Genomic DNA, 26,605 nt, shown 5'->3' on the forward strand with positions numbered 1-26,605 from the left:
TGTCAAAACTGAACAACTTTCTCTTGGTCCCCCAAAAGTCTCGTCGCTGAGCAAGGAGTGGAGCGTGGGCTTTCAGAGAGGGCAGCTTTTTTGTCAAACACCCTGCACTGCCGACAGCTCCTCTGCTCCATCACGGCCTTTTCTGCTGTAAGCAAATTGCCCCGAGCAGCTAATGATGTCAACTAAGTCCTGACAGGCATTAAAATGATCATAAAACAAGAACTGGGGAAAAAAAAAAAAAGAACCTGTGGCAAGACCAACCTGATTTGTAACCAAATGCCAGTCTTAGATGCTTACCGTGTTCCTAGAAACAAAGTAAGTGCATATCAAAAAAAAAAAAAGTAGTACTCTAAGAAAATGTGACTTTTTATCCCCACCATCCCAGAATCATAGAGAACAGGGCTGGAGGAACCCCAAGGGAGTCATCGGATCTTTTGCCCAGCTTCTACGATCCCCTGTGGTCGGGTCCCTTCAATAGATGGAGCTTATGGTGCTGTCTTGGCTGCTGGTCTCAGAGCTGTCCAGTGTCACATCAGGATCCGCATCCGTGCCATCAGGATCTGCTTGGTCTTTAGCAAAGTTGATGAAAACCTAGAAGTTTAAAGGAAAACATTCAGTACGTGACAGCATAAAGAATTTATAAGATGAATTAATATATAAAAGGAATTGCTGTTCGTTTGACTGTCGGTCGGGGCAGAGCGCTCGGGAATGGAGAGCTGCAAATGTTGGGCTCCTATGGGCTAATGTAAATAAATGGATCCGCACTCCTGCGCTGCTGAATCGACACTGGGGATGCGAAGGCAGCCATTCCTGCACAAAACCTAATTGTCCTGCAGCTCGTGTTTCAAAAGTACTAGCGAGGTAATACCCGGGTGGTAGCTCATTTTGATCACAGTGCAATACAGCTATATTATTACTTTATAAACCCATCTGTCTATATATAATTGACATCCATGCACGCACAACGGTGTATTTTATAGACAGGTATATATAATCGCACCTAACGGTCTTTGTTTGAACGGTATCTAATGAATACATAAAATACTCTTACTAGAACACTACCTGCAATCACATTTGCATATACCCAAATCCAAGCTGTCCTCCCACAAAACACGACTTGGGGCTTCCTGCGGTTTCTCTGCCCGTTTCTCTCACCGCTGCCCCTTATTAAACACCACTGAGGACCTCCTCCCCCAGATCTCCCTTTGACAATTCGTAGGATTACAGGGCTGCAGCTTTTGCTCCTGTCTCTGGGACAGACCTAATATATCAGATGCTGATGCTCAAACAGGATGATTTCTTCTGGGTAGTCCTTGCGGCATCCCTTCAGCTGATGTGTTTCCTACAAGATTTTAACGCCAGCGGGAATGTTATTCCAAGGGAAAATGGAAAGTCGGTCTCTTTTCCCAAGTCACAGGTGACGGGACAAGAGGAAACGGCCTCAAGTTGCGCCAGGGGAGGTTCACATTGGATATTAGGAAGAATTTTTACACGGAAAGGGTTATCAAGCCTTGGAATGGGCTGCCCAGGGAAGTGGTTGAGGCACCATCATCCCTGGAGGTGTTCAAAAGACGGGTTGACATGGTGCTGGGGGACATAGTTTAGTGATGGGGTTTTTTTTTGTCAGAGTTAGGTTGATGGTTGGACTAGATGATCTTGAAGGTCCCTTCCAAGCTAGATGATTCTATGATGCTAAGTTGGGAGTAACGCGAAATGAACTTACAACCCAAACACCGTACAAGAAAGAGCGAAATCAAGCAAATTTCCAGGATTGGTGGGAAAAGTCCACCCCTAGGAAGCCTAGCACTGGACTCAGGGGTGATTCACATAATCCTGGCCCTTCATCTACACGCACGAGGCCGCAGTCACAGAGGGAAGAACAGATCCTTTATGCTACAGGCAGCTTTCTATGTGCGTTTTCCTAGCGCCAGCACAGGTATCTGGAGGCAGTAGTACTGATAAAGTAACCCCAGGAGGAACACAGATGGAAATCCCTTTCAAAATGTAGTCTATTGTGTGCGGCAGTCCATTATGTGTAACCATCAGTCTGCTCCCCTGTTAACAGTTTGAAATGGATGGCCACACATCTTTCACTCCTTACCTCCTCTAACGTTGTCTGACTCACTGAGAAGTGCCTGATATTGAAGGCTGCTTTGCTGGCTTCCAGGAGATCAAATATATTTGCTACCCCTCCTGCAGAGACGGGAACGTGATACTCCACCATGTTGAAATGCCGATCCTGTGGGAACAGGAATGATGGGGTAAAGTTAAGAGGTTGCTGCCTACAAAGAGCCAACCGATCTGATGATTGTTTGGCTGAGAACGAAAGCAGAGAGGAACTGAGCCAAGAACTTTCCTCCCAGCTCGCAAAGATGAGGAATATTACTGTCTGGTATCGATTGGTGTTTCCCCATTGGAAGTTTTTGTTGGTTTTGTGACTGGGAGATGATACTAAGCCCCAGAGCTGGAAGCTTAAGGGTAGAACATAGCTTTTTCCAGCTCCAAGCGGGCTGATTTGATTAATGCAGAGATGGGGTTACGGACAATGGATGGGATTTGTGACTCAGTTACTCTGGTTTTACAGTTACTCAGTTACTAGAAGCACCCAACCATCTCATTACCCTCTGAAGTGCATCTCCATGCAGTCTAGGCTTCCGTTGGGACCATTCACGGAGGCAGAGGGTCACCTAACAGCTGCCTTACAGGATCACTGCAGCTGTTTGGCTGAAGTTATTTAAGCCACCAAGGAACTTGGGTGCTCCAACGCTTCCTTGGACAACAAGATCCTTTTGGTTAATTTGAAGGGATTGGAGAGGGCCTCTCCTGAAAGCATTTGTCCTGCTTACCTTCAGGCATGTGTTTGGAAAATGCGACTTCATGAACTCTGTCAGCATCTCGGTGTTAACTGTGTTGCTATTTAAGTGCATCTTCACAGTGAATCCTCTTCCAAACCTAGGGGAAAAAGAAAAATCACAATTAACACAGTAGGAAAGAGAAGCGGATAAAGAAAATCCTTTGAGAGCGCTGCACAGCCTCTTTGGGGAAATCTAACCCAAGCAGAGTGCAGCTTGAATGGGGTCAGGGATGTTAACCTGGAGTGAATCTTAATAAGCAGCCGAGCTATTGTGATTACTAATAAAATCGAAGCTCAACCCTAACATGCATTTCGCATTTTCAGCGGTGAACAGATTACTTCGGGGAACACATCTCTGGGAAAAAAGGCTGTGAGAGAGCGGCAAGTGCATTAGTTAACGCAGAATTTCAATGGCGTAGTGAGAAATAAACCAGAAAATGACGTTATTTTGATGCCCTGTTAACAAAGGTCTCATGTTCTGAGCCCTCAGAGCTGTCGGTTCGTAACTCCACGTGCCGTTCAGTAACAGTGAATAAGGTACGTTTTACTGACCTGCTCTTGATGTGCTGCAAAGAGCCAATGCACTGAAAACTCCCGTTCACCATAATAGCCAGCCTGGTACAGAGGGCTTCGCATTCTTCCATGCTGAAAAACCAACCAAGAAAGTCTAGTCAGTCATTGAGAATGTATAATGTATAATGTATATATATATTAAAAAAATATGTTATTTTAGTGATCGGAGACTATTACCTTCCCTAGAGTACTAAAGTGTTGTGGGACTCTTTGTCAGGAAGTGTAGTGACAGGACAAGGGGTAATGGTTTTAAATTGGAAGAGGGGGGATTTAGATTAGATATTAGGAGGAAATTCTTTCCTGTGAGGCTGGTGAGGCACTGGAACAGGTTGCCCAGGGAAGTTGTGGATGCCCCATCCCTGGAAGTGTTCAAGGCCAGGCTGGATGGGGCTTTGAGCAACCTGCTCTAGTGGAGGTGTCCCTGCCCATGGCAGGGGGGTTGGAACTCGATGATCTTTAAGTCCCTTCCAACTCTAACCATTCTATGATTCATTCACAACAAACCCCCAAAGCTGTCATAGCTCCGTGCCCTGAAATTCTGCAAGGACCAAAGGGGAGTGTGAAGGAAAGGCCTCTCCATACCTCCTGCAGACCCTGAATCTGGATACAGAGCCAAACCAGCCCTACCTGTGGGACGTGAGTATCACCGAGCATTTGTTCTGCACTTCCTCACTGATGATTTTCCAAAGGTGGCGTTTAGCATTTGGATCCATGCCGGAGCTGGGTTCATCCTATTGGGAAAGACAGGGCTGAATGTAAATTTGCACTCAAAATCTGATCTTCCTAACACTTGGGCTCTTTTTAGGTTCATCGTTAGTGTTATGTTTGCTAATAAGGACCCAACGGGAGAGCTTACACTGGTACAGATGAGGGAGAAGGATTACCTTCAATTGCGTTATGGATTTGACTGAGACACCCTACACTCCCTTCAAGCAGAAGCAAATCAGTTTGACTAAGAGCTCCATCCTCGCTGCCCTTTGGAACTGGACAGACCTTCTGGCACCTACTGGAAACTCTCAACCTTCACTGGACTCTAGAGGAACTGACTGGCTGTGATAGCACTGTCTAAGATCAACCCTACTGTGCGTTTTAATACCATGGTGTTTTAACTACCCATAAACACCGCAGGCATCATCTCAGACAAGAAACTACCAACCGGCGCTTGGTTCCCACATGCACCTGCGTTTTGCCTCCTTCTCATACGCTGACAAAGCGAGTGCTGCCTTTCTCCATTTAGAGAAAGACAGGAAGCCAGAGATGAGAGATGGTATAATCCCATCTTATGCATTGCTAATCAAATTGTTAGCCAATTTCCAATGGACAAATCGTTATGCTTGAGGACAACGCCTTACATAAGGCAGAAATAAACCAGCTTGGGTTCAGGCAGCAGCCAGTACAGAGGAAATTTCCCCACCTTCTATTTTTATTGAGTTTTTTTTTTTTCCTCTCACAAAAGCAGCTGGAGCGCTGGTGTGTGTATGTGGTCAGAAGTAAAGGCAGCAGCGCTGGGCTTAATATTAGCTGGGGCAAGGGAGATTTATGTCCACTAGGTATGAAATTTAATATCAGGAAACCTGCTCACAGAGCACTGCACACATTCCAAAACTGCACAAAAAAGGTGTATTTTAGCAATGGCATCTCTCACGGACGGACCGGAAAGTTCAAAGTGAAAGACAAAAGGGGAAACCAAACCTAGAAAAATAGTTTTATGTTCTAATCCTGAGGGAAGTTGCTCATTTGCTGTCCTACAGATTTGGAGCCTTGAATGCCGCTTTTCTTGCAAGACTGTGCAGGTTTGTCAACACACACAAAAAACCCGAGAAAGAGCAGGGAACGAGGACGGTTCAACTGGCAAATATAGGATCGATTTTTGACCCCTGAAAGATGTTAACGGAGAGACTGGCAGACTCGCCACTCTCTTATGCCCTCAAAGAAAATTTGGGTGCTTGCTGGAATCTAAACTTTCCTCTGATGCGTATGCTGTCAGGCTAAGCACGGGCATTTGGAGAATGTCCCGTAAGCTGTGCCTGAGGCCATTTTGCTAGACTGTCAAAGTACCCCTGCCAGCCCAGAGATCTGCTCATCTTTCCCCCAACAAGGCCCCCGTTCCTCACCAGCAGCAGAATGGATGGGTTCCCAATGAGCGCCAGAGCAGTCGACAATTTTCTGTTGGTGCCGTAACTGCACATAGAGGTGACTCTGTCTTTGTAGGCCATCAGATTCAGCCGGTAGAGAAGCTGTAGTACAACCTATGGGAGCAAGAGTACTGCTTTCACAACAACGTCCAGGCACATATTGCCATGCACGTATTTATCGAAAGACTAATTAAATCAATGTAGAGGCTCTCAGTAACTGGAAAAATGCTTTAAGTCAAGCCCGAGTGTTACTCACTCCTTTGATTTCTCTCTCCGGGATGCCATGGAGCCTGGCATAGTAATACATGTGCTCTTCCACTGTCAGCAAGTCATCCAAGGCATCTTCTTGAGGACAGTAGCCAAAGAGTGACCAGTGTGCCTCACTAATGTCATTCAAGGACCTGCGTAAGGAAGTTGGCAAGTCATTTAAAACAGACTGAATTGCCAATGCACTCTGGAATTACACAGGAGAGAGTAAAACCCTTTCTCCTGCTTCCTACCCCCTTCCCCAACCCTTGAAGGAAAACGCTATGAATTTGCAGAAGTTCAGCTTTTAGGCCCTCAGTTCTGCAAAGGAGGAATTGTATTTGCGGTGCCTGTTAGCCCCGATGTCTAGTACGTAGTTCTCCAATTACTGTCAGCACTTCAGATGGCACAGCTGCCACCGAGCCCACTCCTATTAAAGAGCACTTTGGGATGAGTCCTGCAGGTCTCCAGATGCTAGCTCGGGAGTGGGATCACACTCAGCTGAGGACGAGAGTCTGATCCCATTTGTAATGGAATGGAAGTGGAAGAAACACCACTGAGAACAGCAGAGGTGCAACAGCAAAACACAGACCCCTAGGGAAGCAACCATATGATCTTCAAAGGATAAAATTCCCTGCCTTATTTATTTTTGTTCTGTTTTGTTTCAGACTTTTACATTTTTTTTCCTCTGCCACCCAGCTTTAAAAACTACTCCCAGGCTGATTTGCTCACGCGCCTTCCCCAGAAATCACATCCTCCATACCCAGAATGATCCTGGACCCGCAACCTTCCGCTGGATGCTCCAATATCACCTGTCAACATCTTAAAGATGGTCGTCTTTCCAGCTCCATTCACACCAAGCAAGCCAAAGCACTGCGTTGCGGGGAAGAAAAGTAGAAATGTAACCGTGCTGTATTTATAATGCAGAAGAAATACTGCTCTGAGATGAGCGCTCAGCACATAGAATCACAGAATCACATGAGGTTGGAAGGGACCTCTGGAGATCATCTAGTCCAACCCCCTGCCAAAGCAAGTCCACACAGAGCAGGTTGCACAGGAACGTGTCCAGGCAGGGTTTGAACGTCTACAGAGAAGGAGACTCCACCACCTCTCTGGGCAGCCTCTTCCAGGGCTCTGCCACCCTCACAGGAAAGAAGTTCCTCCTCATGTTTAGGTGGAACTTCTTACATTCAAATTTGTGCCCATTTCCCCTTGTCCTGTCCCTGGGCACCACTGAAAAAAAGACCGGCCCCATCCTCTTGACACCCACCCTTTAAGTATTTATAAGCATTGATCAGATTCCCCCTCAGTCTTCTCTTCTCCAGACTAAAAAGACCCAAGTCCCTCAGCCTTTCCTCATAAGAGAGATGCTCCAGGGCCCTAATCATCTTTGTAGCCCTCTGCTGTACCCTCTCCAGCAGTTCCCTGTCCTTCTTGAACTGGGGAGCCCAGAACTGGACACAGTGCTACAGATGGGGCCTCACCAGGGCAGAGCAGAGGGGGAGGATGACCTCCCTTGACCTGCTGGTCACACTCTTCCTGATGCACCCCAGGATGCCATTGGCCTGCTTGGCCACAAGGGCACATTGCTGGCTCATGGTCACCCTATTGTCCACCAGGACTCCAAGGTCTTTCTCCTCAGAGCTGCTCTCCAGCAGGTCAGCCCCCAGCCTGTACTGGTGCAGGGGGTTATTCCTCCCCAGGTGCAGCACCCTGCACCTGTCCTTGTTGAAGTACCTCAGGTTCCTCTCTGCCCAACTCTCCAGCCTGTCCAGGTCTCGCTGTACGGTGGCACAGCCTTCTGGTGTGTCAACCACTCCTCCCAGTTTTGTATCATCAGCAAACTTGCTGAGGGTACATTCCATCCCTTCATCCAGGTCATTGATGAATATATTGAAGAGGACTGGACACAGAACTGACCCCTGGGGGACTCCACTTGTTACAGACCTCCGACTAGATTCTGTGCCCCTAATAACAACCCTCTGAGCTCTGTCTTTCAGCCACTTTTCAATCCACCTCACTATCCATTCCTCTAATCCACGCTTCCTAAACTTACCTGTGAGGATGCTGTGGGAGACTGTGTCAAAAGCCTTGCTTTTGTCTCTTCTTTTCTTTGGACCCTTGAGCAAGATGAATTGCAAGAGAGGCAGAGGTACTGGGAGTATACGAACGTTATAATGGGGGTTGTTTATAGTGCAATATACCGCAGCTTATATCAGGACTGTTCGTTTAATACGGTGAAGAATCAAGGATGTGTCTCTAATAGAGTCATTCCTTTTACTGCAAGGTGCATTTTTGCAGCAAGCTCATCTGACGGGCCAAATCCTGATCAGCTCTTTTGTGCAAAGCCTCCCATTGACAGGAGAAGAGCTATTCCCAGGAATGAGGTGAGCGAGGTTCGTGCTGTCGTTGGTAAAACCTTAATGCGACACAAGATTTTTGTCAAATAATCTCACTAATGCACTACATTAATAAGATTAAGAACTGGCTCCCTGTAGTGCAGTTCAGTAGCTCAGGCTAAAAATCTATGTTTTATTGCTAGGGTTGGCGATGCGCAGTTGTGTGTTGCATAAGCAATCACCACCGGGCTGATAATGACTATTATTTCGACAGGGTTAGTACAAACCAGCGGATGTGAAAAATCCCCAACGTGTTGGGCCCACTGCAGCTGCACAGCATCGATCCAAGGCTCTTCCCGGCCCATCCCACTGCAGGGACAGTGTCTGCGCACAGTCTGCTCTGCAGGGCCATGGCCTCTGCTAACACCAGCCTCGGGCTGGCTTTTGCCAGAAGTTAGAACCCCTTGGATGGCAGTTGTGGCTTGGAAAAAAAAAAAAAACCTCTGCCAGAAAGATCAGCGCCACAGCCTCAATCCGAGGCTGCTGACCTCCGGCCCAGCACCCTACATCCTTCCATACACCCAGTATCTCAGCGGGACCCAGGCAATGAAAAAAAAGCAGTTACCAAGGATTACTTCCAAGCTTCCCCACAAGTCAGGGGCTCAGCCTGAGGTAGGATGTGGTCTCCAGAGGCCACGTGAACTTTCCTCTGGGTCTCAGAGGTGCTCTGTGTGCTCCTGTCTCTTCTCGTAAGTCAGTGTTTTTAAAGGTAACTGCACCGACAAGACCAAAGAATGATTTTTTTCTTTAGAGTTAGATTAAAGTCCCGATTCGTGAAAACTCGCGTTCAGCTGAAGTGATTTGTCTTTCCCGGATGGGAAAATACAAGCAGATAAGCCGGACTCACTGTCTCCCGTGCAGCTTAGGTGAATAATTGCAACTGGACAAATTCTGCTGCCTTCATTTACCATATGGTAAATGCGAGTGACCCCCCCGAGACTGCACTGTGCTAGGTGCTGTACAAACACAGCATGCAGACATTTTGCTCTGAATACAGGTCCGTCACTTTCCCATCACTCTTTCTAGGGCCTTCAAACTGTCACTTGGTGTCCCAAATCCACCAAGAGCCTTTAGTCACTACCGCAACCTCAAGAATCAATATGGAAGGCAAAGGAAGGAAGAAGGAGGCCAGAGCAGAACAAACCATTACTGTCATGCTGGAACAGCGGCAGGACTGGGAGAGAAGATGACAGTGGGATTGTGGATCTGTTCCAGTTTCCCTCCCCAGGGTGGAAGGTGCCCGCAGACTTTTCCTCTCCCTTACCTCTCCAGCAGGAATCCCAAGACTGATATTTTTCACAGCCACGATGCGTTTGTGAGGAAGGTGGTAGATCTTTGTGAGATTCTGGAGCTGCACCACATCGAAGTCAGCTTTGCCAGACTCCACTCTGTTCCTCTCTGCCTGGACGTCCCCATCCTCTTCAGCCGCAGGTGGCAGAAGCGATGCTTTGCCATGTACTCTGTCAAACAGGAACCTATGGGGAGGGCAGAGAGGAGACCTTACCCTCTGGCAAGCAGACAGAAGTGGGTCTACGTGCTTGGGATACTAAGGAGCATTCCCGTGAGATCCCAGGGTGTGCAAACATACACAGATATACAGATAGTTTCTATTCTCTCCTGATATTTGAACCATTTAGGGAATTAAAAAACCCAATGTTCTCTTTCTGCCTATTTTTTTTTCCTCTTTTTCAGCAAATATTCCCAGCTGAAGGAGGTCCTGCCTTGTGGACACACTTGTAATGCAGGTGACAGGACTGTTCTTGCTCCTCCCTGTGTGCACCCAAGCCGGAGGATACAGGGAGATTCAAACACAGGAGGCTGTCAATGGACTGACTCCTTACCAACCAGCTGAACATCAGCCCACCAAACCCAGAGCCCTGAAATGAGGGCCATAATCTCACCCAGCAAGGACTACCAAGGGACTCGGGTAAACTATTTCACTATTAGTTAATGCTCTAATTACTGGCAGGCACCGGGACTGCTGCCAGAGAAAACTTACTCCATGTTTGCAAAGTGTCTTGGAAATTTACGGGCTTCATAATTGACAACGATGGTGCCAGAGCCCAGAACTAAACCAGTGAGCGCTGGTCCGTTTTCATTTCGAGACTCCAGATGCTACTTACTCCAGTATGTTGTTCCAGACTCTCTGAATCACCCTGTCGTGAACTGTAAGACGAATGGCAAAAAACACAGTGCCCTGGATAAACATGGCAAGCAGCTTGGAGGCGGTCTTGTCCAGCTCAAAGGTTTTGTCAGGGTAGTCCACCCCATAGGCTTTTAAGAAGCCCAGCAGCGCCTGATCCTGCGACAGTTCGATCAAGCCATAGCCAAAGCAAAATTGTGGAAACAGAAGGAACGCGTGCCTCAAGTTTTCAGCGAGATCACGCAAGCCCTGAAAAAAACCCAAAAAGCCGCGCAGTCAGTCACTGTTTTTATTCATAGAATAAATTCATAGGTTTTACTGTGGGATTGAAGTGTAACAATTACATTGGGATTTGCTTGTGTCTCAGAGCAGAGATAAATTGAGAGCAAAGAGCTCTGGAGACGGCTCGTTTCGAAGGCACAAGGTCAGAAAAGTCAACAGGCAGCTCAGAGGTTGTGATCACCCATAGTAAACAGCAGCCGGTTCCCAGTGCAGTCCCTCGCTGCTGCTGCTCCATCCGCCTCACCCTGGGCGTGCAGCAGCCAGAAACCCACCTGCAAGCCCGAGCTGAATCCTGCACGGTCTCACACTTATGAATTCTTGCACATAAAGATGGGGTACATTTCTAGCAGAAGAAAGGATTAGCGCGCACAGCGAAGTGGAGAGGCAGTAAATTAGCATGGAAAGATACTGACTCCCCGCCACTGGGGCACTGAGGGATAGATGATGGTCATAGTTCCACGTCCCTAAAATCCAGAGGGGTTGCTAAACAAGCACTGACAGGAAAATCCAACCCAGCTATTGTTTTACAAAGCAATTGCCCTTTATAAAAAAAAAAAAAAAAAAGAAAAAAGAAAACTAAATGTAAGGTGTACATTTTATCCCAGTGATTCCCAAGTATATCTCAGTTTAAGAGAAGGCTTTACTTTAGGGAATCGTCACTCTCCGAGTCATTTTTCATCCTCACAGGGAGAAGATGATTGCATTACAGATCTAGATGACAGGCAGCAGTGCTGGGCTTAATGCAGCACATGTCAGACTCGGGGCAATGACATCTAGTTGTCACTCCACACTTCGTGCTACAAGAACTTCAGAATGGTTCAAAGTTTCCGTCAACTTTTTGTCAAACATCTACACCCACCTCCTGGCCTTCTCTGCTCGGGCAGTTTTCTACCTCTCTTTTCATATCCTCCCCTCTGTCACCACCTTTTCCTTCTTTGCTTGGGGTGCAGATTTACAGACAAGCAAGATTCGCATTGGACTCATGTCCTGTCTATAGGGAACCCCGTTAAGTCCTGCGACTAGCGTCCACTGCTTGGTCTACCTCAAATACCTTGAAGCCAGCCAGCTGCTAAGGACCTGATCGAACCCACCAAACTCAACAAGAAGCCTCCTGTTGTTTCAGCAAGGATTTAGTGTTAGTAGGGTTCCTACCTGATCCGTGGCCTTTTCCTGGGAGAGCAGAAATACAACCGAGTGAGTAATGATGGTATTGATGCCAAAGAACAAGTTGACGCAGACATAAACGATGAAGGCCATTCCTGTTTCTTTGAAAACCCCAGCCAGCAGGTACATCCATGAAAATGTTGCATATCTATAAATTGTCAACAGTGCAAAGAATACTGTAGTAACTCAAAGAGCAATTGAAAACAAACAACTTAAACTCCAACAACGTAACAATTCTGTATTGGCGTGTCACTAGACTTCCATATTACAGGAGCTTAAAGGAGGAAAAATGGCTTTGTATCTGTTAGAATTTGAAGAAAAAGTTTATGATACATACTGAGAACATGGAGCCCCAACTGAAAACGGATGGACTGGGCCTGGAGGATTCAAAGCCGGGGAGGCAGTTCTGCTAAGTTTTCCTGAATTGTGCTACTGGGGTTTTTTCCCCTCTCTGGTTTTGAAATGCTTCTATATCTTGAATTTCACAACAGTTCAGTAAGTGTCTGCTTACAGCTTGGGCTGTCACTGTGACCTTGGATATTTCATACCCTCACAAAGAGTTTGCTTTGAATAAAGCAGACATGACAACAGTAGTTCAGCTCATTGCTCCTGGAAGGAGCAACCAGTCACCATTTGTAAAGTGCACGTTGAAGAAAGAAGCCTGCATATTCCTCCCTTGGATCTCAAATTGCAGCAGCCTGCAACATCCAGCTCCTCACTCTGTGCAATGACATTTAAATAACTAAGCTTCACACTTACCCAAACAGTAACAGCAGAAGAAATACTGCCAGTAAGTTATTGTTGTTGCAGAAAGCTGGTATCTGGAAGGATGAAATAACTCCTATTGAGAGTCCAATAGGGACCATAAAAAGTACCTGCAAAATGATATTAAAAAGATGTTATTAGGACGATAATTCTTAAACGCTTTTCTAGAACTATGCAGAAGCAACAACGTCAGCTCTGAATCTGGTCCCACAAGCGCAGCCTGGGTTTTCTAAAGGAAACCAAATACAGGTGGGGTCTCCATCCTCCAGAGACTTTTGGGAGTCTTGCAAATGAATTCCCACAAAGCCACTTTGAACAGGCTACGCCTCAACATTCAGGACTGGGGGCAGGAAGTGCCTTGAAAAAAGGTGAGTGAAAAATACGCCTTTGGGTTTTCTGTTCGACTTGCAGTCAGACCACTTCATTGTGCCCTGTAAATCTGGTCTTTATAATGTTGAGTCGAGCCAGGGACCTACCAAATGTCTGCCTCGAGAGGTTCCTCTCTTCCCCAGCTCTGGGATTTAACAGAATTTACTGGCAGGGATTCACTGAGAAATATCAAGTTGCCGAGAGCGCTGGATTAGTTTCAGCCCACTGAATACTGATTGTGGCAAGGACTCCGGGGATTCTTCCACAGGCTGCTTTACAAATATGCAGTGCTGGAGCGAGGGCCCGGATCAGGGAAGCAGACGCATCCTCAACCCTGCGCTGCGACTCAGCCGAGCCAGACAGCAGCCATGCTGCCTTCAGACCCCTTTCAAGCCCCTCGGGTGCAAGGCAGGAGATCCTTGCCCTGTTGCCAAATCACACCAGCCCCTTTAAAGGAGGCTGTTTAGGCTGTTCTGTGGTGAGCACCGTATTGTTAGGACTGCTTTGTAAGTGTGCATCAGTGTTAGCAAAACACCTAGAAGCTTAGGCTGTGCTCTGCAGAATGAGTCGAGGCTCACGTTCCCCAAGGGCTTTCAGCCCTTATCTCCCACTGCATCAAAGGGGGCTGGCCACCCAAATGCCCCTGAAGATTTCATATTTTCGGGAAGTGATGATATCACTGGGATTTCAGGCACTAGCAGAACTGCATCAATAGAAATTTGTCGGCTACGTAGAGCTCATCACCATTACAGCATAGCTGGCAACGCCAAAGCTCACAAGCAGAGAAGGTCTGCACTTGCAGATCTCTAACTGTTATGGGAGGGTTTGACATCCTGCACTGAAGGTAATTCATAAGACACAAAGCACTTTACTCTACAGACACTGTGCATATTTAGCCTCTTAGCCCAGAGATGCTTTCCAGCAGTGCTATTAACCCTCTTTACCATGAGGAAACTTAACTTCAGGGAGAAGAAGGGCATGCCTACGCCACGTAATGCAGCACGGTGCTGGGGAGCTCAACTATCTATAGGAACAAGGTGGTAAATCTATACAGCGCAGTGCAGCACTGTAGAAGGGAACTTGCTCAGGTCCTGGAAGGCATATAGCTGCATTAGTAGCTTTCCTTCGCTTAAAATCCTTTATAATATGTAATCTTAGAGAGAGCATTCAACCCAGCAACGGATTTTTGCCCAACAGGGGCCTGTCAGCTGTGAGATGTCTGCTAATGTCACACCCTGTACTCCCGGGGTTTCCAAAATGCCTGTAGCCTCAAGCCCCAAATCCTTACCCCAGATGGATAAAGCCTGCATGACAACTAACCTAGCCCTGCAAGCTAACAGAAAAGCAGCTTGCTGCTTGCATGTTAAAATTGAAATCAAGCTCTGGCCTGGTCTGTGTTGCTCTCATATAGATGTGCTGAGTGTTTCGCATACACTCGAGAGAGAAGGAATGCCTTCGCTTAGCAAAATCCAGTGTTGCGGTTCACATTTAACAGCCTTCAATGTCTTGGAGAACGATTACTACGTAACACTCTTGGTAGTAATAATACTAAGAGGACTAGGCAACCAACTTTGACTAAAGAACTTTTTTTTTTCCCCCTCTGGAGTATTGTGTCCAGTTTTGGGCACCTCAATACAAGAGAGATATCGAGGCGCTGGAGCGGGTACAGAGGAGGGCAACGAAGCTGGTGAAGGGCCTGGAGAATAAATTGTACGAAGAACGATTGAGGGAGCTGGGACTGTTTAGTTTGAGGAAGAGGAGACTGAGGGGAGACCTCATCACTCTCTAGAACTACTTAAAAGGACATTGTAGAGAGGTTGGTGCTGGTCTCTTCTCACAAGCAAATGGCGATAGAACAAGAGGGAATGGCTTCAAGCTGCACAGGGTAGGTTTAGACTGGACATTAGGAAGAAATTCTTCACAGAAAGAGTGGTCAGACACTGGAACAGGCTGCCCAGGGAGGTGGTTGAGTCACCATCCTTGGATGAGTTTAAGAGCCGTTTAGATGTGGTGTTGGGGGATATGGTGTAGGGAAGAACTTTTTAGAGTAGGGTAGATGGTTGGACTCGATGATCCCAAAGGTCTTTTCCAACCTGAATGATTCTATGATTCTATAAGAATGTGAATTATTTACCAGATCATAAACGAAGTTAGTCACCCAATAGCTTGTCATCCCGATGCCTGAAATATGCTGCAGTTGTTTGGCTTTGGTTTGATGTTCTTTTACCACATAGAGCACAAAGCTTGCCGTTGTGATAGAGTAGCCAACCAAAACAGACATCGAAACTATGATGTCGAGTAAACTGTTGAGCCTGGGGAGAAAGTGGAGAAAGACGTACGTGGTGAGTCAAAGAGGCAGATTTCCCTCATTGCAGAGGCATTGTTTAGGGCTCTGAAGCAAAGAGGTCCTGATTGTGCGCCAGCATCTTTTGCTGATGGTAATTACGCCTAGCAAAAAGTTCTCAGAGCACTGAGTCATAACACTGTACCATAGCACTGATTGGAAAGGCCAAAGAGAAAATTATGTAATTATTATTATTGTGCCAAAGCAAAAAACGTGTGATGCTCTAACTGGGACCTCCAGATCTACATGGGATTCTGCAAAGAAACCCTAACAGGAATCTGCAGCTCTGTGGCAAGCAGGATGCTATTCACGCATAGAGGGAATGAAGACAAGGATGAGAGCAGTTTCATCATTTAGAGAAAGATATTCAGTCATTTAGGCTGCTTTATGGTTTCCAAGAACCCGGTTTGCTCCTTTTGAAGCTAAACAATTCAGGCATCAGCCAAATGAATCTTCTTACATTACTTGTTCTTGACTCTGTCCTCCAGGGTACGGGTGAGCTGATAAGAAAATACCTACAAAAACAAAAAGAAAAGAAATTGAAAGCGTGCCTAACTTAAAGCTTCCTTCACCAGTTCCCGAGATTGACAGTAATACAGAAAACTGTGAGTAAAGAAGAGAAGCAGATCAAAAGCTGGGTTTTGTTCTGTCATCTTGGTGTGATCTTGGGCAGAATTTTGAGCATCCCCATTTTTTCTATGGCTTCACTTCGATGTACAGCAGATCTGAAATACAAACCCTAGGCCTTGTTTCTCCATCTATCTTGCTGATAGTATCATTCACTTCAGCAAGAGCGCACCCACGCCTAAAAATAGGCACACGCTCGTGGGTCCATGTATTTTAAGTTGGATTCCTGAACGTGGACCCGTTCAAAACCGGTGAATAGGTTTCATTTTAAAGTTGCTGCTTGATGATCTCACTGCATTTCGTTTGTTCTTTTATCACCAGAAACAAATCATTCCCTATTGGCTTTCTCTGCAACTATTATCTAGGACCTATGTTATATGTCTTTCTCAACACGGGCATCTGTTGAGATGCTAGCATAAACCCAAGTAAGGTACAAACACTTTTGTTCCCAGTTTGGCAACGGGTTAATTCTGAACTATTCTGTCTTATGCAGCTAGAAGAAAAAAATATCATTCTGTCCAAAGGAACTAGCAAAAATCTAGTTACTGTGTTTGTAAGCCCCGTGTGATGTTTTGCAAAAAGATCCCTTAAAAATGGGTTTGTATCAGGCACAAGCTGCAAGAGAGAAATTTTCTGCCCACATGCGTTCTGTTCAGAAGATTTGGTTTAAGTATTTCTTTTCCAAGGAGAACATCTAGCCCAAAGTATACTACTATTATTCATTACAGTGCATTTGCTGTCTGGAGGCAATTTGTGCCTACAAAACCAGAGTTTTCTAATAAAAGGAGGAACCTGAGGGGCTCTGGTGGGCCAGTTCCAACCTCCAGTGAAGGACACCTCAGTTCCACCAAGACAACAGCTCAGTCTCCTGGGCACCTGAGAAAGGGTTTAGGCTAAGGTGTTAATGTGCCTAAAAATGAGGTTCTCAATCAGTATTTAGGCAATTAAGTAAATGCCTCGGTTCTCAGGGAGTGCTGGAGGACCTCTAGCTGCTACTAAATCCAGAGAGGTTTGCTAGAACACGCCACCTCTGAAATTTAAGCTCCTTACAGCCAAGTGCCTGACTTTCAGCAGTTATGCAAGGAAGAACTATTCTGGGCTATTTTCCCTAAGAATGAGCATTCTGACATGGGAGCCATAAAGGAGGAGACTTGTGGGTTTAGCTGACCAAATGCCATACTGAGCAAATAAATTTGAAAGGGAAGATTTCATAGGAAATTCATTTCAGAGGGGGAAGAAAAACTCATTCTTGTCATCAGGGAGAGGAATGGAATTAAAATCTTGGGCTGCTGATAAAGCCACACAAACAGCCAGGAAATGTTCCCCTTCTCTAAAATAGAGAGAGAGAAAGAGAGATACCGTCTGTCTAATCTGTTAATACTTCACTATAAAGCCATTTCCCTTTACTGAAGCTTAGGCTAGAAGTCAAAATTTCCATTTCAATGCTTTCTCTTTTTTGTTGGTTGGGATTGAGAGAAGAGAAAGCACAATATACATAAGTCAAAAGCTATTATGACTTGCTTAGTGACAGGGTAAAAAGCTTTTTATGTATTTTTTTTTAAAATATACACAGTCTAAGTCAAACCTTTAAAGCAGGACTGGCACCTCTTTCAAACTGCTGAAATGACAACACACTTTTATCTGGCCATTTCAATGGTTCTTAAACTGTCATTTATTTGTCACAACAACAAATAGATTTAGCTGCCAGGAACATACCACGCAGAACGTCTGTTCAATTGTATATCAAACAGGATTTACACTACCCCGGGGGAGCTATCCTCGTCCATTCATTTTATTTCCCCCATTCTATGGCTTGGATTATTAGTGGAAAGCGGAGAATTATCTGTCTGGTCATTTACTACTAAGCATTTCTTTCCAAAAATGCTTAAGCAGCAGGACAGATGGAATAAAAACTGCTGCTATTCTTTCCCACTGAAAATTGTTATTTTCCTGGTATAAAACTTTCCTTGTGAAAACTTTCTGACTGTTCACGTGAACTTCGCTCTCGCTACAGCATGTGTTGGGAATACAGAGACAGAGCAAGAAGCTTCGCTGCTTAATAATTCAGCTGCTCTGGGATGTTCCTGCCGCTGGAAGTGCCTGGCTCAGGTCTCCTCTCTCCGCACCCAGACAGGGGCTGCAGCTTTGTGATATGCTCGTGCAGTGCACACCAAAAATCTCGAACTTTCTGACCTGGAGGGCACGCTGAAAATCTCAAAGGCACAAGCCAGCGGGTATTTTAGGATGGCGGTGGGGACGAGGCACTGATTTCATTTGTTGTGAGCTGAGCTTCTTGTAAGGGGAGTTTCGGTGCATCAGTATGTGGAGGTGGGAAGAAAGACATGCTGTTTTGACTTGTAATCAGCATTCTGCTGTTTCTTTAATTCATGGCATGACACTCAAAGCTTCAGACCAGATGCCTTTTCCATTATAGTTAAATTCAGACACATCAGTGAGGAACAGTCTTATGAGCAAAGAGACGCTGTCACCTATTTCACTGTCACCTGGAACAGCAAGCCTCCGAGGCGAGGGGGGCTAGGCATGACCAGGACACGGCTGGAAGGACACTATTTTTCAAAGAAAAATCAATTGGTAGGGCATTTCTGCACACAATTGCTACTCTTGTCAGATCCCATAAATCTCTGTATAAGATTTCTCAAAGCGGTATCAACATAAATCTTTCTCTTCTCCCTGCGCCCCCTCCACCTCTAGAGACAGGAGTAGTTATACGTAGGCATGTTTGTGCCCGTGCTGCACCCTAAATGTAGCCTGAACCATAAACGGTAAAGATAGGGTGCCCTGATCAGGAATTTGGGTTGCTGCATTATGTTATGAGGAGAAGCTATGAGAACTGGTACCCCCAGATGGGCTACTAACACTCCTTGGAATCTGTGTAAATCGTGTGTCAGAGGAAAAATATAGCTGAAAATTATGTTTCTCACTTAATTCTCTCTCAAACACAAACATATACGTACCTACGCATCCTGAGTTGCTCTCAGCAGAAGGGTGACATATTAAAATTTACTAATCTAAACCAGCCCCCGAGATGATCTAAAGTAGCCTTCCTACGCATAACTAATGGGCACCTATCAAGAGACAGCTATTTCAGTATCACGATGACAGGCAATAAATCAAATAGCAAACACTGGCATTTTTTGGATGAAGGAAGTGTTTTATATAGGAGCCGGGGTCTTCCCTGTCCAGCTCCCGAGTCTTTGACAAAGAAAAATGAAATACGTGATTTATTCATGTTTTTCAATTCTGTTTTAAAAGGAATTGCATCATTGGGAATAAAGAAATGGCCTGATCGAAGTCACGGTAAGTGTTGTCATCGATTTCAACAGAACCAGGATATTCCCCTCAAAAGGGAGAAATTATCTGGTCATGTAAAAGGACACTTACCATATTTGGAAGTCTCATTTTTTGGCAAGTTAGCTCGAAGAATGAAGTTGTTCAAGCTGTTGAGATAGGCTGGAAGGCTGTGATAACCTTCAGGATTATACCACACCTGCAGAGAATTGAGAAATTGAAACAATTTGAGACAGAAATTGTTACTGATAACATTTCGGTTTGTTCTGCTTGCACAAATTAATCATCCCATGGTTGGTATCTAAAGTCATAAGCTCTACAAGTTAATGTCCCACGATTAAAGCCCATCAAGTACTGAAGGAGTATAAAAGCACATTTCACTTTCAGCACAAGCAGTCCCATCAGCTTCTTTTGCCTTCTGGGAGAGAAGAAAGCAGCACTAGCTGGATATGTAACATAAAGCATACAGACGTTTGTTTTCTTCCTTGTAATAAGCTGGTCAGATCTGATGAACACCAGTAGTGGAGTCTTCCCAAAGAAGGCTAAGCAGTCAAATGTCTAACATCCCTTGAAAGACGGGGGGAAAAAGGTTGCTTTCGGGCAGAAAATAGCCAGTCGTCACTTCCTCATTCAGCAACAGCCTTTCCCTCCCCCATGATAACTTTTCTCACCTATACTATGATAAACCCTGAGGACTGAGGGGAAAAAAATCAGATCACAGGAGATGTACTTTGGGGGGATTTACTATCCCCTACTTTAGGCACAACCCACAGCACCCAGGCTGGAGGCGTAAGTTACCTACCAAAGGACAGAGAGGTTAGGCTATTAAGGTTAGAGGCTTAAACACAGCCCACAACATCCACCTTTGCATATCCCCAAGTCCTATGCGTGATTCAAGAGAATTTCATTCTCCTTGCCCTAGCAGAGCAAGGACTAGAGTCTGCCCCGCTTCGAAAACTATCAAGGTTTCCAGGTATTAAATCTGCCATGTGATAAGCAAACAGCAATGTTTTCAGATCTAAAATGAAGCTGTAAGATTGGAGCGGTGAAAAGATCTGCAAATTCATTACATGGGGCTCCGAGTGCTAGTGAAACAATAAACCCTGTGATTCCCTCTTGTTGGAGCCACCTCTGAAAACAACGCTGCTCTTGCAGGAACACTCTCCTGGTAGCTAGGTTTTGCAATGAGCTCACAGGATCTTGTCAACTCTCTCGCGTTTCCCTGCTACCTCGGGTTTCAGCCTGGGTGCTTTTAATGCTGATGCGTTACAACATTTTCACTGAGCAGAAACAGAGAAACGGGTATATCAGAATCCACCAGCCAGCCCTAGTTAAGGTGTTCATACATTCTTTCATGAGATAAAGGTGCCACTAATTGATCTTTTCACCCCCGTATAATAAAATTATGACAGCAGAAAAATTGTCGCCTGCTAGCAAGAGAAGTCAGACCAATAAAGAAGAATGGGGAGAAGAAAGGAAATGAATTGCAAGTCTCTCCCACGTCAAGCTGCAGATTTCAGAGGGTTTTGCTTTATTTTCTGAAATAGCCCTGAACCCAACATCACTTCTCCCGGGTCCCACACTTCCCGTGCTAGGATGAGCAGGTGGAGGTTAGTTACCTTAGTCAGTGTTCTGTTGGGGGGCACTGGTTTGATATCAAACTGGAGATCTCTTGTCAAAGGCAGCCCGAAGCTCCAGCCACCATACCTGAGTGAAAACCAGAGGGAAATGCATTGTTACCCTCATTCAAAAGCTTTATTACCTTTGGTTGGTGCGTGCCACTGTCACCTCAGTTAATTCTAGCTTTACTTAAAAGAACTTAACCTAGTACGTAATGTGTGGCCAAGCCAACTTGACAGCACTATCAAAAGACTGTGCTGAAAGCCTCCACTTGAGAAACATTTTGGAGCCATGTGGACTCCAAACTTGCTGGCCTACCACACTGGAATACAACAATGGCTTCTTACCCAGAAGAAGAGCGGCTCAGTTTAAATCTATGGCAGATGAACGTGTTCCTTGACAACCTTAATGGCAGGCTATTTTTGCCCCAAGACACGCTGCACGGCTGTGTTGCAGAGTCCAGACACTCTAATAGCTCTAAGAACTCCATGGCGCAAGAAAATGTCCAGCCTCTAATTTCACTGGAACAGATGCACTTGTTTAAGTGAAGGACACACTGAGACTCTGTAGAGAACCAAACTTGGAGGCAAGTCTCTCCTCAGGGTTTACTTCATGACAGACTGTGTAAGATTTTCCTCTTTTCAAGCATGTCTGAGTCAGACAAAGACTTATCTGTGGATACAACCATCAGCCTATGAGGTGATTGACGTGTTATCCCTAGGCTAACTCTGCTAAAATCAAGCAGAGCACTTGCATAGACCTTTATCACTAACTCCGTAATTGCAGGACGTTTTATCTCCTTTCACCAGATGCAGAGACACCTTTCTAAACCCCTACTTGCTCTGTCACCTCTTCAAGCCCAACGGATGTGACACGTATAAAAGTCTGCTCCCAGTACAATTCAGAGAAGGACTGGAGATTTATGCCGTACCGTTTCTGCAGGAAGTCTTTGGTAGTTGCCAAAATGTAGGTCTCCACGTTGTGCCCTGTAAGGTTGTAAAGTGTCCGTGTGGAGAAGGTCCTTCTGTGAGGGGGAGTGTAGTTTGTCTGTGGACACGTCTGAGTGGAGACAAACGAACAAAAAAGTTAGTGTCCGTGTTTTAACTAAAAACTAGCATATCCGAACAAGATTGAGAGCAGGAAATGGCAATATTCTGGTCCTGGGACTGATTCCTACAGAAATTGATTATTTGCAAATCAGGGTGCGAAGACACACGGCCTACATCCCTGAATGCTGTCCTGAACATAGTTAGCGAGGTGCTCAAAACCAACCTTTGCTTAAATCTACATTTCAGTTCTACCGACAGCAGTGAGACCTTGAAATGCGCTTCATGCTACGTAGGAAGATTTTTGCTGAATTAAGGCTGATCCTACTTAGCAGAGCGTCAGAGCGACTGCACAGACAACAGCAGAGGGCAAAACAACTCAAGGAGCAGAAAACATCATGGTAACCTCAAACTCTCATCTTGCATTTCACAGCAGCTACACTCTACATCTTTTGCTTTACTGCCAGTCATTGGGAATATCTTCCAGAGCTTCAGATAAACCTTGGATTAGTCCTGAATATATAATTTAACATGCTGAGGGTCAAAGTCACAGCGACTGTTTCATAATGTTGAAGTGTCCTACCAGACAGTTTGCTGGCTACTTCTTTCAGCTCATCCATCACAAAAACCCTGGCCTCCCCCATTGTGTATCTGTTCATACCTTTGCATCAGAATACACAAAATAGCTCCCTACACACTGAGGAACACCTGCCCGTGCCTGCTAGAGGTGAGGATCAGCTTTGAACATTATCCTGACCTACTGGAGAAACGATGCCAACACTTTTAATGATGTGAAATTAAGTGTCTGTCCAGAAACCCGCATAAAACAGCTGCAATTTAAGGAATGAATAGGAAACATTCAATCAAGTACATGCTTTATCTTACAAGTGTCACCACGTTGCACCTTGAATCTGATTTCCCACTGGAAAAAAAGCTGAAGGTAGGTGAAGAGCACTGGAAGGAGGTGAGCTCAACTTCAAACTGGACTGTAAAATTGTAACATCATTGGGGCGGAATTTGCCTTTTCCCCATGTGCATATAAAGACATGAAGCCCAGCAGTGCCCATATCTAGTTCTGTATGTACCACCATAATGCAAATAACTAATGTTATTAATCATTACTATTTATAAGAAGGAGCAGAGTAAAAGCAGATGGATCTAGACTTTGCGTAAAGTTAAATTCTGAAGAGCAAACAGCAATAATAGCTGTGCTTTCATATGATGACAGTGCTTGTATAAAATGCAATTTTCCTCTTGAACACATTTCACCTCTGCTAAATGGACAATCAAAAATACTGTTAAACCTTTTCCCGCTATGGGGAAGAAGGCAGATATATTAGCATGTGAATCTTCTGAGGATGGTGTTTCCTTTCCCGTCCCCAAACTGGTGCAGACAGTGGTTAACCAGTGTACAAAATCAACGAGGCCAAAAAGAGACAGGAGGAATCTGAACACCGAGTCCCCCTTAGTATCATGCCTGCCCACAAAACCACTCCCAACATACAAGCCCCCCCCCCAGATACCCCCGCCAAACTCCCTCTCTTTTGGATTTATTTAAATTACCTGGATGCCATCTGTGCAGTTGCAGGCAGAATACTTAGTTGTCTGGTTTCCACTGATAATCCATGGGCCAAGCATGTCCTCCTTCAAACACTGCCTGAAAATGAACACATTTTCCTCTGAGGTTCTCTGTGCTCAGGTGTGCAAACGATGCTAATTGCTGTCATGTTTAATGACAGCAAGGACGGCAGCGAGCAGCTTCAGCAGAAAAGCAGACCTTCTTGTCAGCTCTGGGTGCTTCAGGGAATACCCACCCTCCCGCTGCCTTTAGTGCCTGTCGGCAGAGCACCCTCACTACTGCTCTCTGTGCCTGGATTTGTTCAGCTGACTAGAAGGAACCCAGACACCACTTCATTCCCATGGTAGACAGTGTAAGGGGGTAGCACACAAAGGCCAAAATCATTTCGCAACGTAGAAATAAGGGCTATTGCCATCGCAATAACTGGGGAGTCCTGCGATGGGCTGCATTGAGTAGGCAGTCACTGTAACTACTCAGCATAAATATTTGCCTGCAGATATGTGGCATGCGTGAGGGTGCAAGTCCACCCAGGGTTTTACTGCCAATTCCTGGAAAATTTATCTGCAGACCCCAAAACAAACCAGCCATCATGGCGCAGCATTTAGATACAGATAACAAAAGCTATGCCAAGGACTTTCTGGGTGGGCTCAGTGTTACAGCTGGGGTGATTGGGGAGACAAGGACTACTTCCTAGAGTCGAGAATCATTTGCTCTTGTCCTGGCATCCTGCCACCACCAAAGCAGCTCCCTTACTCCTCAAAGTAATAAAGGAGTCCACTTGAGGTGGTGAATACTTCCTGAGGGCAAGCAAAGAACACCAGCGTCAAGGTCCCCGGGGCTGTGTGGAAGTCCCAGTCTCAGCCTTTAAAGCTCAGTATAGTTTCCTGTCTTCAGGAATATCTACAGTTCTGTGCTGGCAGATGCAAGCCTTCGCTCCAAGCCGCACGGGAGCCACCTAGGCTGTCGGCAGGGCTGAGCTCTGCTTCACACCAATCACGACTGCACGGCTGCCTGCTCAGAACTGACTTGCATCCCGCCAGTTCAAGCCTGCGAGCAGCACGAGCTTGCACCTGCCTGCAAAGGCCAGTTAGACATCTCTTAATGAGCTGAAAGAGCCTGCAAGTCAATCTGAAGAGAGGCAGGAGAGGTTTTTGTTTTCTCTGCATGTGGCACCAATGTATGAAAATTCTGCAGATGATCAAAGATGGTTATTAAGATCTAATGGCTAATAGTGCTATGTCAATTCTTTTGCAGATTCAGAATTTAAATGGAAGAAAACCAGGAACTACTTACGAATTGCTTTCATTCATGCATGTGTTATCCGTTCCAGGGAAAGCAAGCATCGAAGCAACTAAAGCATCTGTGGTTTCATTAAAATTCCTAAGATTTAACAAAGAAATAAAAAAATAAAAAAAAAAAATGTTCAAGGTACTTCCATTACCACTGAGCAAACAAAAGCTGTGTCTGGATGAAACAGGATTTATTTAAGATGCTAAATAAATGGTTATTCGTGGTGCTAGCCCTGCAAACCACTTAAGTACATGCAGTACATAAGGGCAGTCACACAGGTTTAAAAGGACTGCTCATCGCTTAGAGCTGCACAGCTACTCCAGTGATTTGCTGCCTCTAGATCTAAGCAAGACACTGATGAACTTTCGGACAATCAAGATTCCTTTTTCCAGGGAAAAGGCATCTACTGCAATTTTCAGGCACTACTTCAGTCTTGTCTCAGTCAGCTCTCTCATTTGTGAAGTCCATTTGGTTTTTTTGGTTTTGGTCTTTCAATAAGATGCTTCTTGCTTCTGACCCAGCTCTCTAGCAAAGATCCAGCAGGAGAAGCAGAGGACATTAGGAACAGAGGACTCAGACGCGCAGTTCTGGCTCATTTCCTCATCTAGCAGGACTGAAGTGGAAAAGCATGAAGACCTAAGAGCAGATGTGTGCTTGCTTGCTTTAGACCTAAATTTTATATTTCTTACTTAAAGCTGAGAACCACTGGAGAAAGACAGCAGTTCACATCATGAAATCGGAATGATACTACTTGTTATCATTTTTATAATAAGATTTTTAAGCACAATGAAATACTTCCGTGGTGACATCTTAATCACACTGAAAAAGTGCGTCCCCTTCAAATGACTACATGCCTTGGACTGGTGGGCAGGAGAGGACAATGCAGACAGTTCGCCAGATGGATAGAATTTGATCCCAGAGTTGTAATGTTGGAGACAACTGATGTCCATTTCACTTTGGGGGAAGAGTGTATATATATATTAAGAAAATCCCTTTGGGGCAGTATGGCTCCTCACAGGAGGACTCCAATGGCAAACAGAAAGAGTATTCCTCACATTTCACAGTTAATTCCAACTGAGAGGTTGTTTTTCTAAAGCTTTCTGATTGCTGGTCTGAGCCAAGCCGTCCCCCTGAGAGACCCCTTAGGAACAGGATTTCTGTATGTTATCTGCATAACAGCTACATAGATGAAACAGCTACATATTATATGCATAATACTTTTCCACTGGGTCTGCTTAGAAATAATCCTGACGGTAAACTGGCTCTTTATAAACAAAGAGGTTTAAGGATCACAAAGAACACCACTCACCCGAAGAAGTCTGCCTGGTCGGATGTGCCGTACAGAGAGGGGGAAAGACTCAGTTCGGGATATTCGGTCTCCTTAGTTCTCAGTGTCCCAAGTCCCATCGCAGCCATGACAAAGAGGACCGGGAGGATGACCTGAGCAATGAAGCCTCTGACATCCCGCCGGGTATGGTGGAACCTCTTAATGAACAAAGCTGATGTCTTCTTAAGCAGCAACGGCAAACCCTGCAGGCTTTTTGATCTAATCAGGAGTTGATCTGGTTACAAAAGAAGAACACATTTTGTCATGGATCAGTATTTGTGAAATGCAGGGAACTGATGGTTATAGTACCCTGGGAGTATATTTAGTTTCCTGCACTCCCTTACAAATGACAAATCAAAACTACCAAGTTGGAACAGACACAAGGGTCAAGCTTGGGACAGGACTCAAATTTTGGCTTTTGAGTCATAACCTCATATAACACCACTTTTTGTTTAATTTCAAATGTGTACATCTAGTGAATTCATTTTGAGATCTTGCAAGAAGAATACAGGCTTCTAGATGCAACAAGTTAT

The 26,605-nt window shown here is 45.3% G+C and overlaps 1 protein-coding gene across 1 annotated transcript in view; it reads right to left on the bottom strand.

The window, feature by feature from the left end:
* Positions 1–471: 471 nt before the first annotated feature.
* ABCA12 (ATP binding cassette subfamily A member 12) overlaps positions 472–26,605 on the bottom strand; it is a 94,375-nt gene continuing 68,241 nt past the window's right edge. Inside the window, exons 35-54 of the mRNA XM_074146031.1 lie at positions 26,055–26,307; positions 24,749–24,835; positions 23,440–23,533; positions 21,762–21,889; positions 20,830–20,917; positions 19,304–19,409; positions 15,735–15,789; positions 15,065–15,242; positions 12,556–12,671; positions 11,785–11,944; positions 10,331–10,599; positions 9,472–9,682; positions 6,572–6,681; positions 5,819–5,963; positions 5,542–5,676; positions 4,055–4,158; positions 3,407–3,499; positions 2,847–2,952; positions 2,102–2,239; positions 472–591 (exon numbers count right to left, since the gene is read on the bottom strand). Coding sequence (XP_074002132.1) covers positions 472–591; positions 2,102–2,239; positions 2,847–2,952; positions 3,407–3,499; positions 4,055–4,158; positions 5,542–5,676; positions 5,819–5,963; positions 6,572–6,681; positions 9,472–9,682; positions 10,331–10,599; positions 11,785–11,944; positions 12,556–12,671; positions 15,065–15,242; positions 15,735–15,789; positions 19,304–19,409; positions 20,830–20,917; positions 21,762–21,889; positions 23,440–23,533; positions 24,749–24,835; positions 26,055–26,307 — 2,696 coding nt within the window. The remainder of the gene's footprint in view (positions 592–2,101; positions 2,240–2,846; positions 2,953–3,406; positions 3,500–4,054; positions 4,159–5,541; positions 5,677–5,818; positions 5,964–6,571; positions 6,682–9,471; positions 9,683–10,330; positions 10,600–11,784; positions 11,945–12,555; positions 12,672–15,064; positions 15,243–15,734; positions 15,790–19,303; positions 19,410–20,829; positions 20,918–21,761; positions 21,890–23,439; positions 23,534–24,748; positions 24,836–26,054; positions 26,308–26,605) is intronic.

Source organism: Numenius arquata, chromosome 3 (genome assembly GCF_964106895.1).
Source record: "Numenius arquata chromosome 3, bNumArq3.hap1.1, whole genome shotgun sequence".
In the NCBI taxonomy this organism is placed as follows: domain Eukaryota; kingdom Metazoa; phylum Chordata; class Aves; order Charadriiformes; family Scolopacidae; genus Numenius; species Numenius arquata.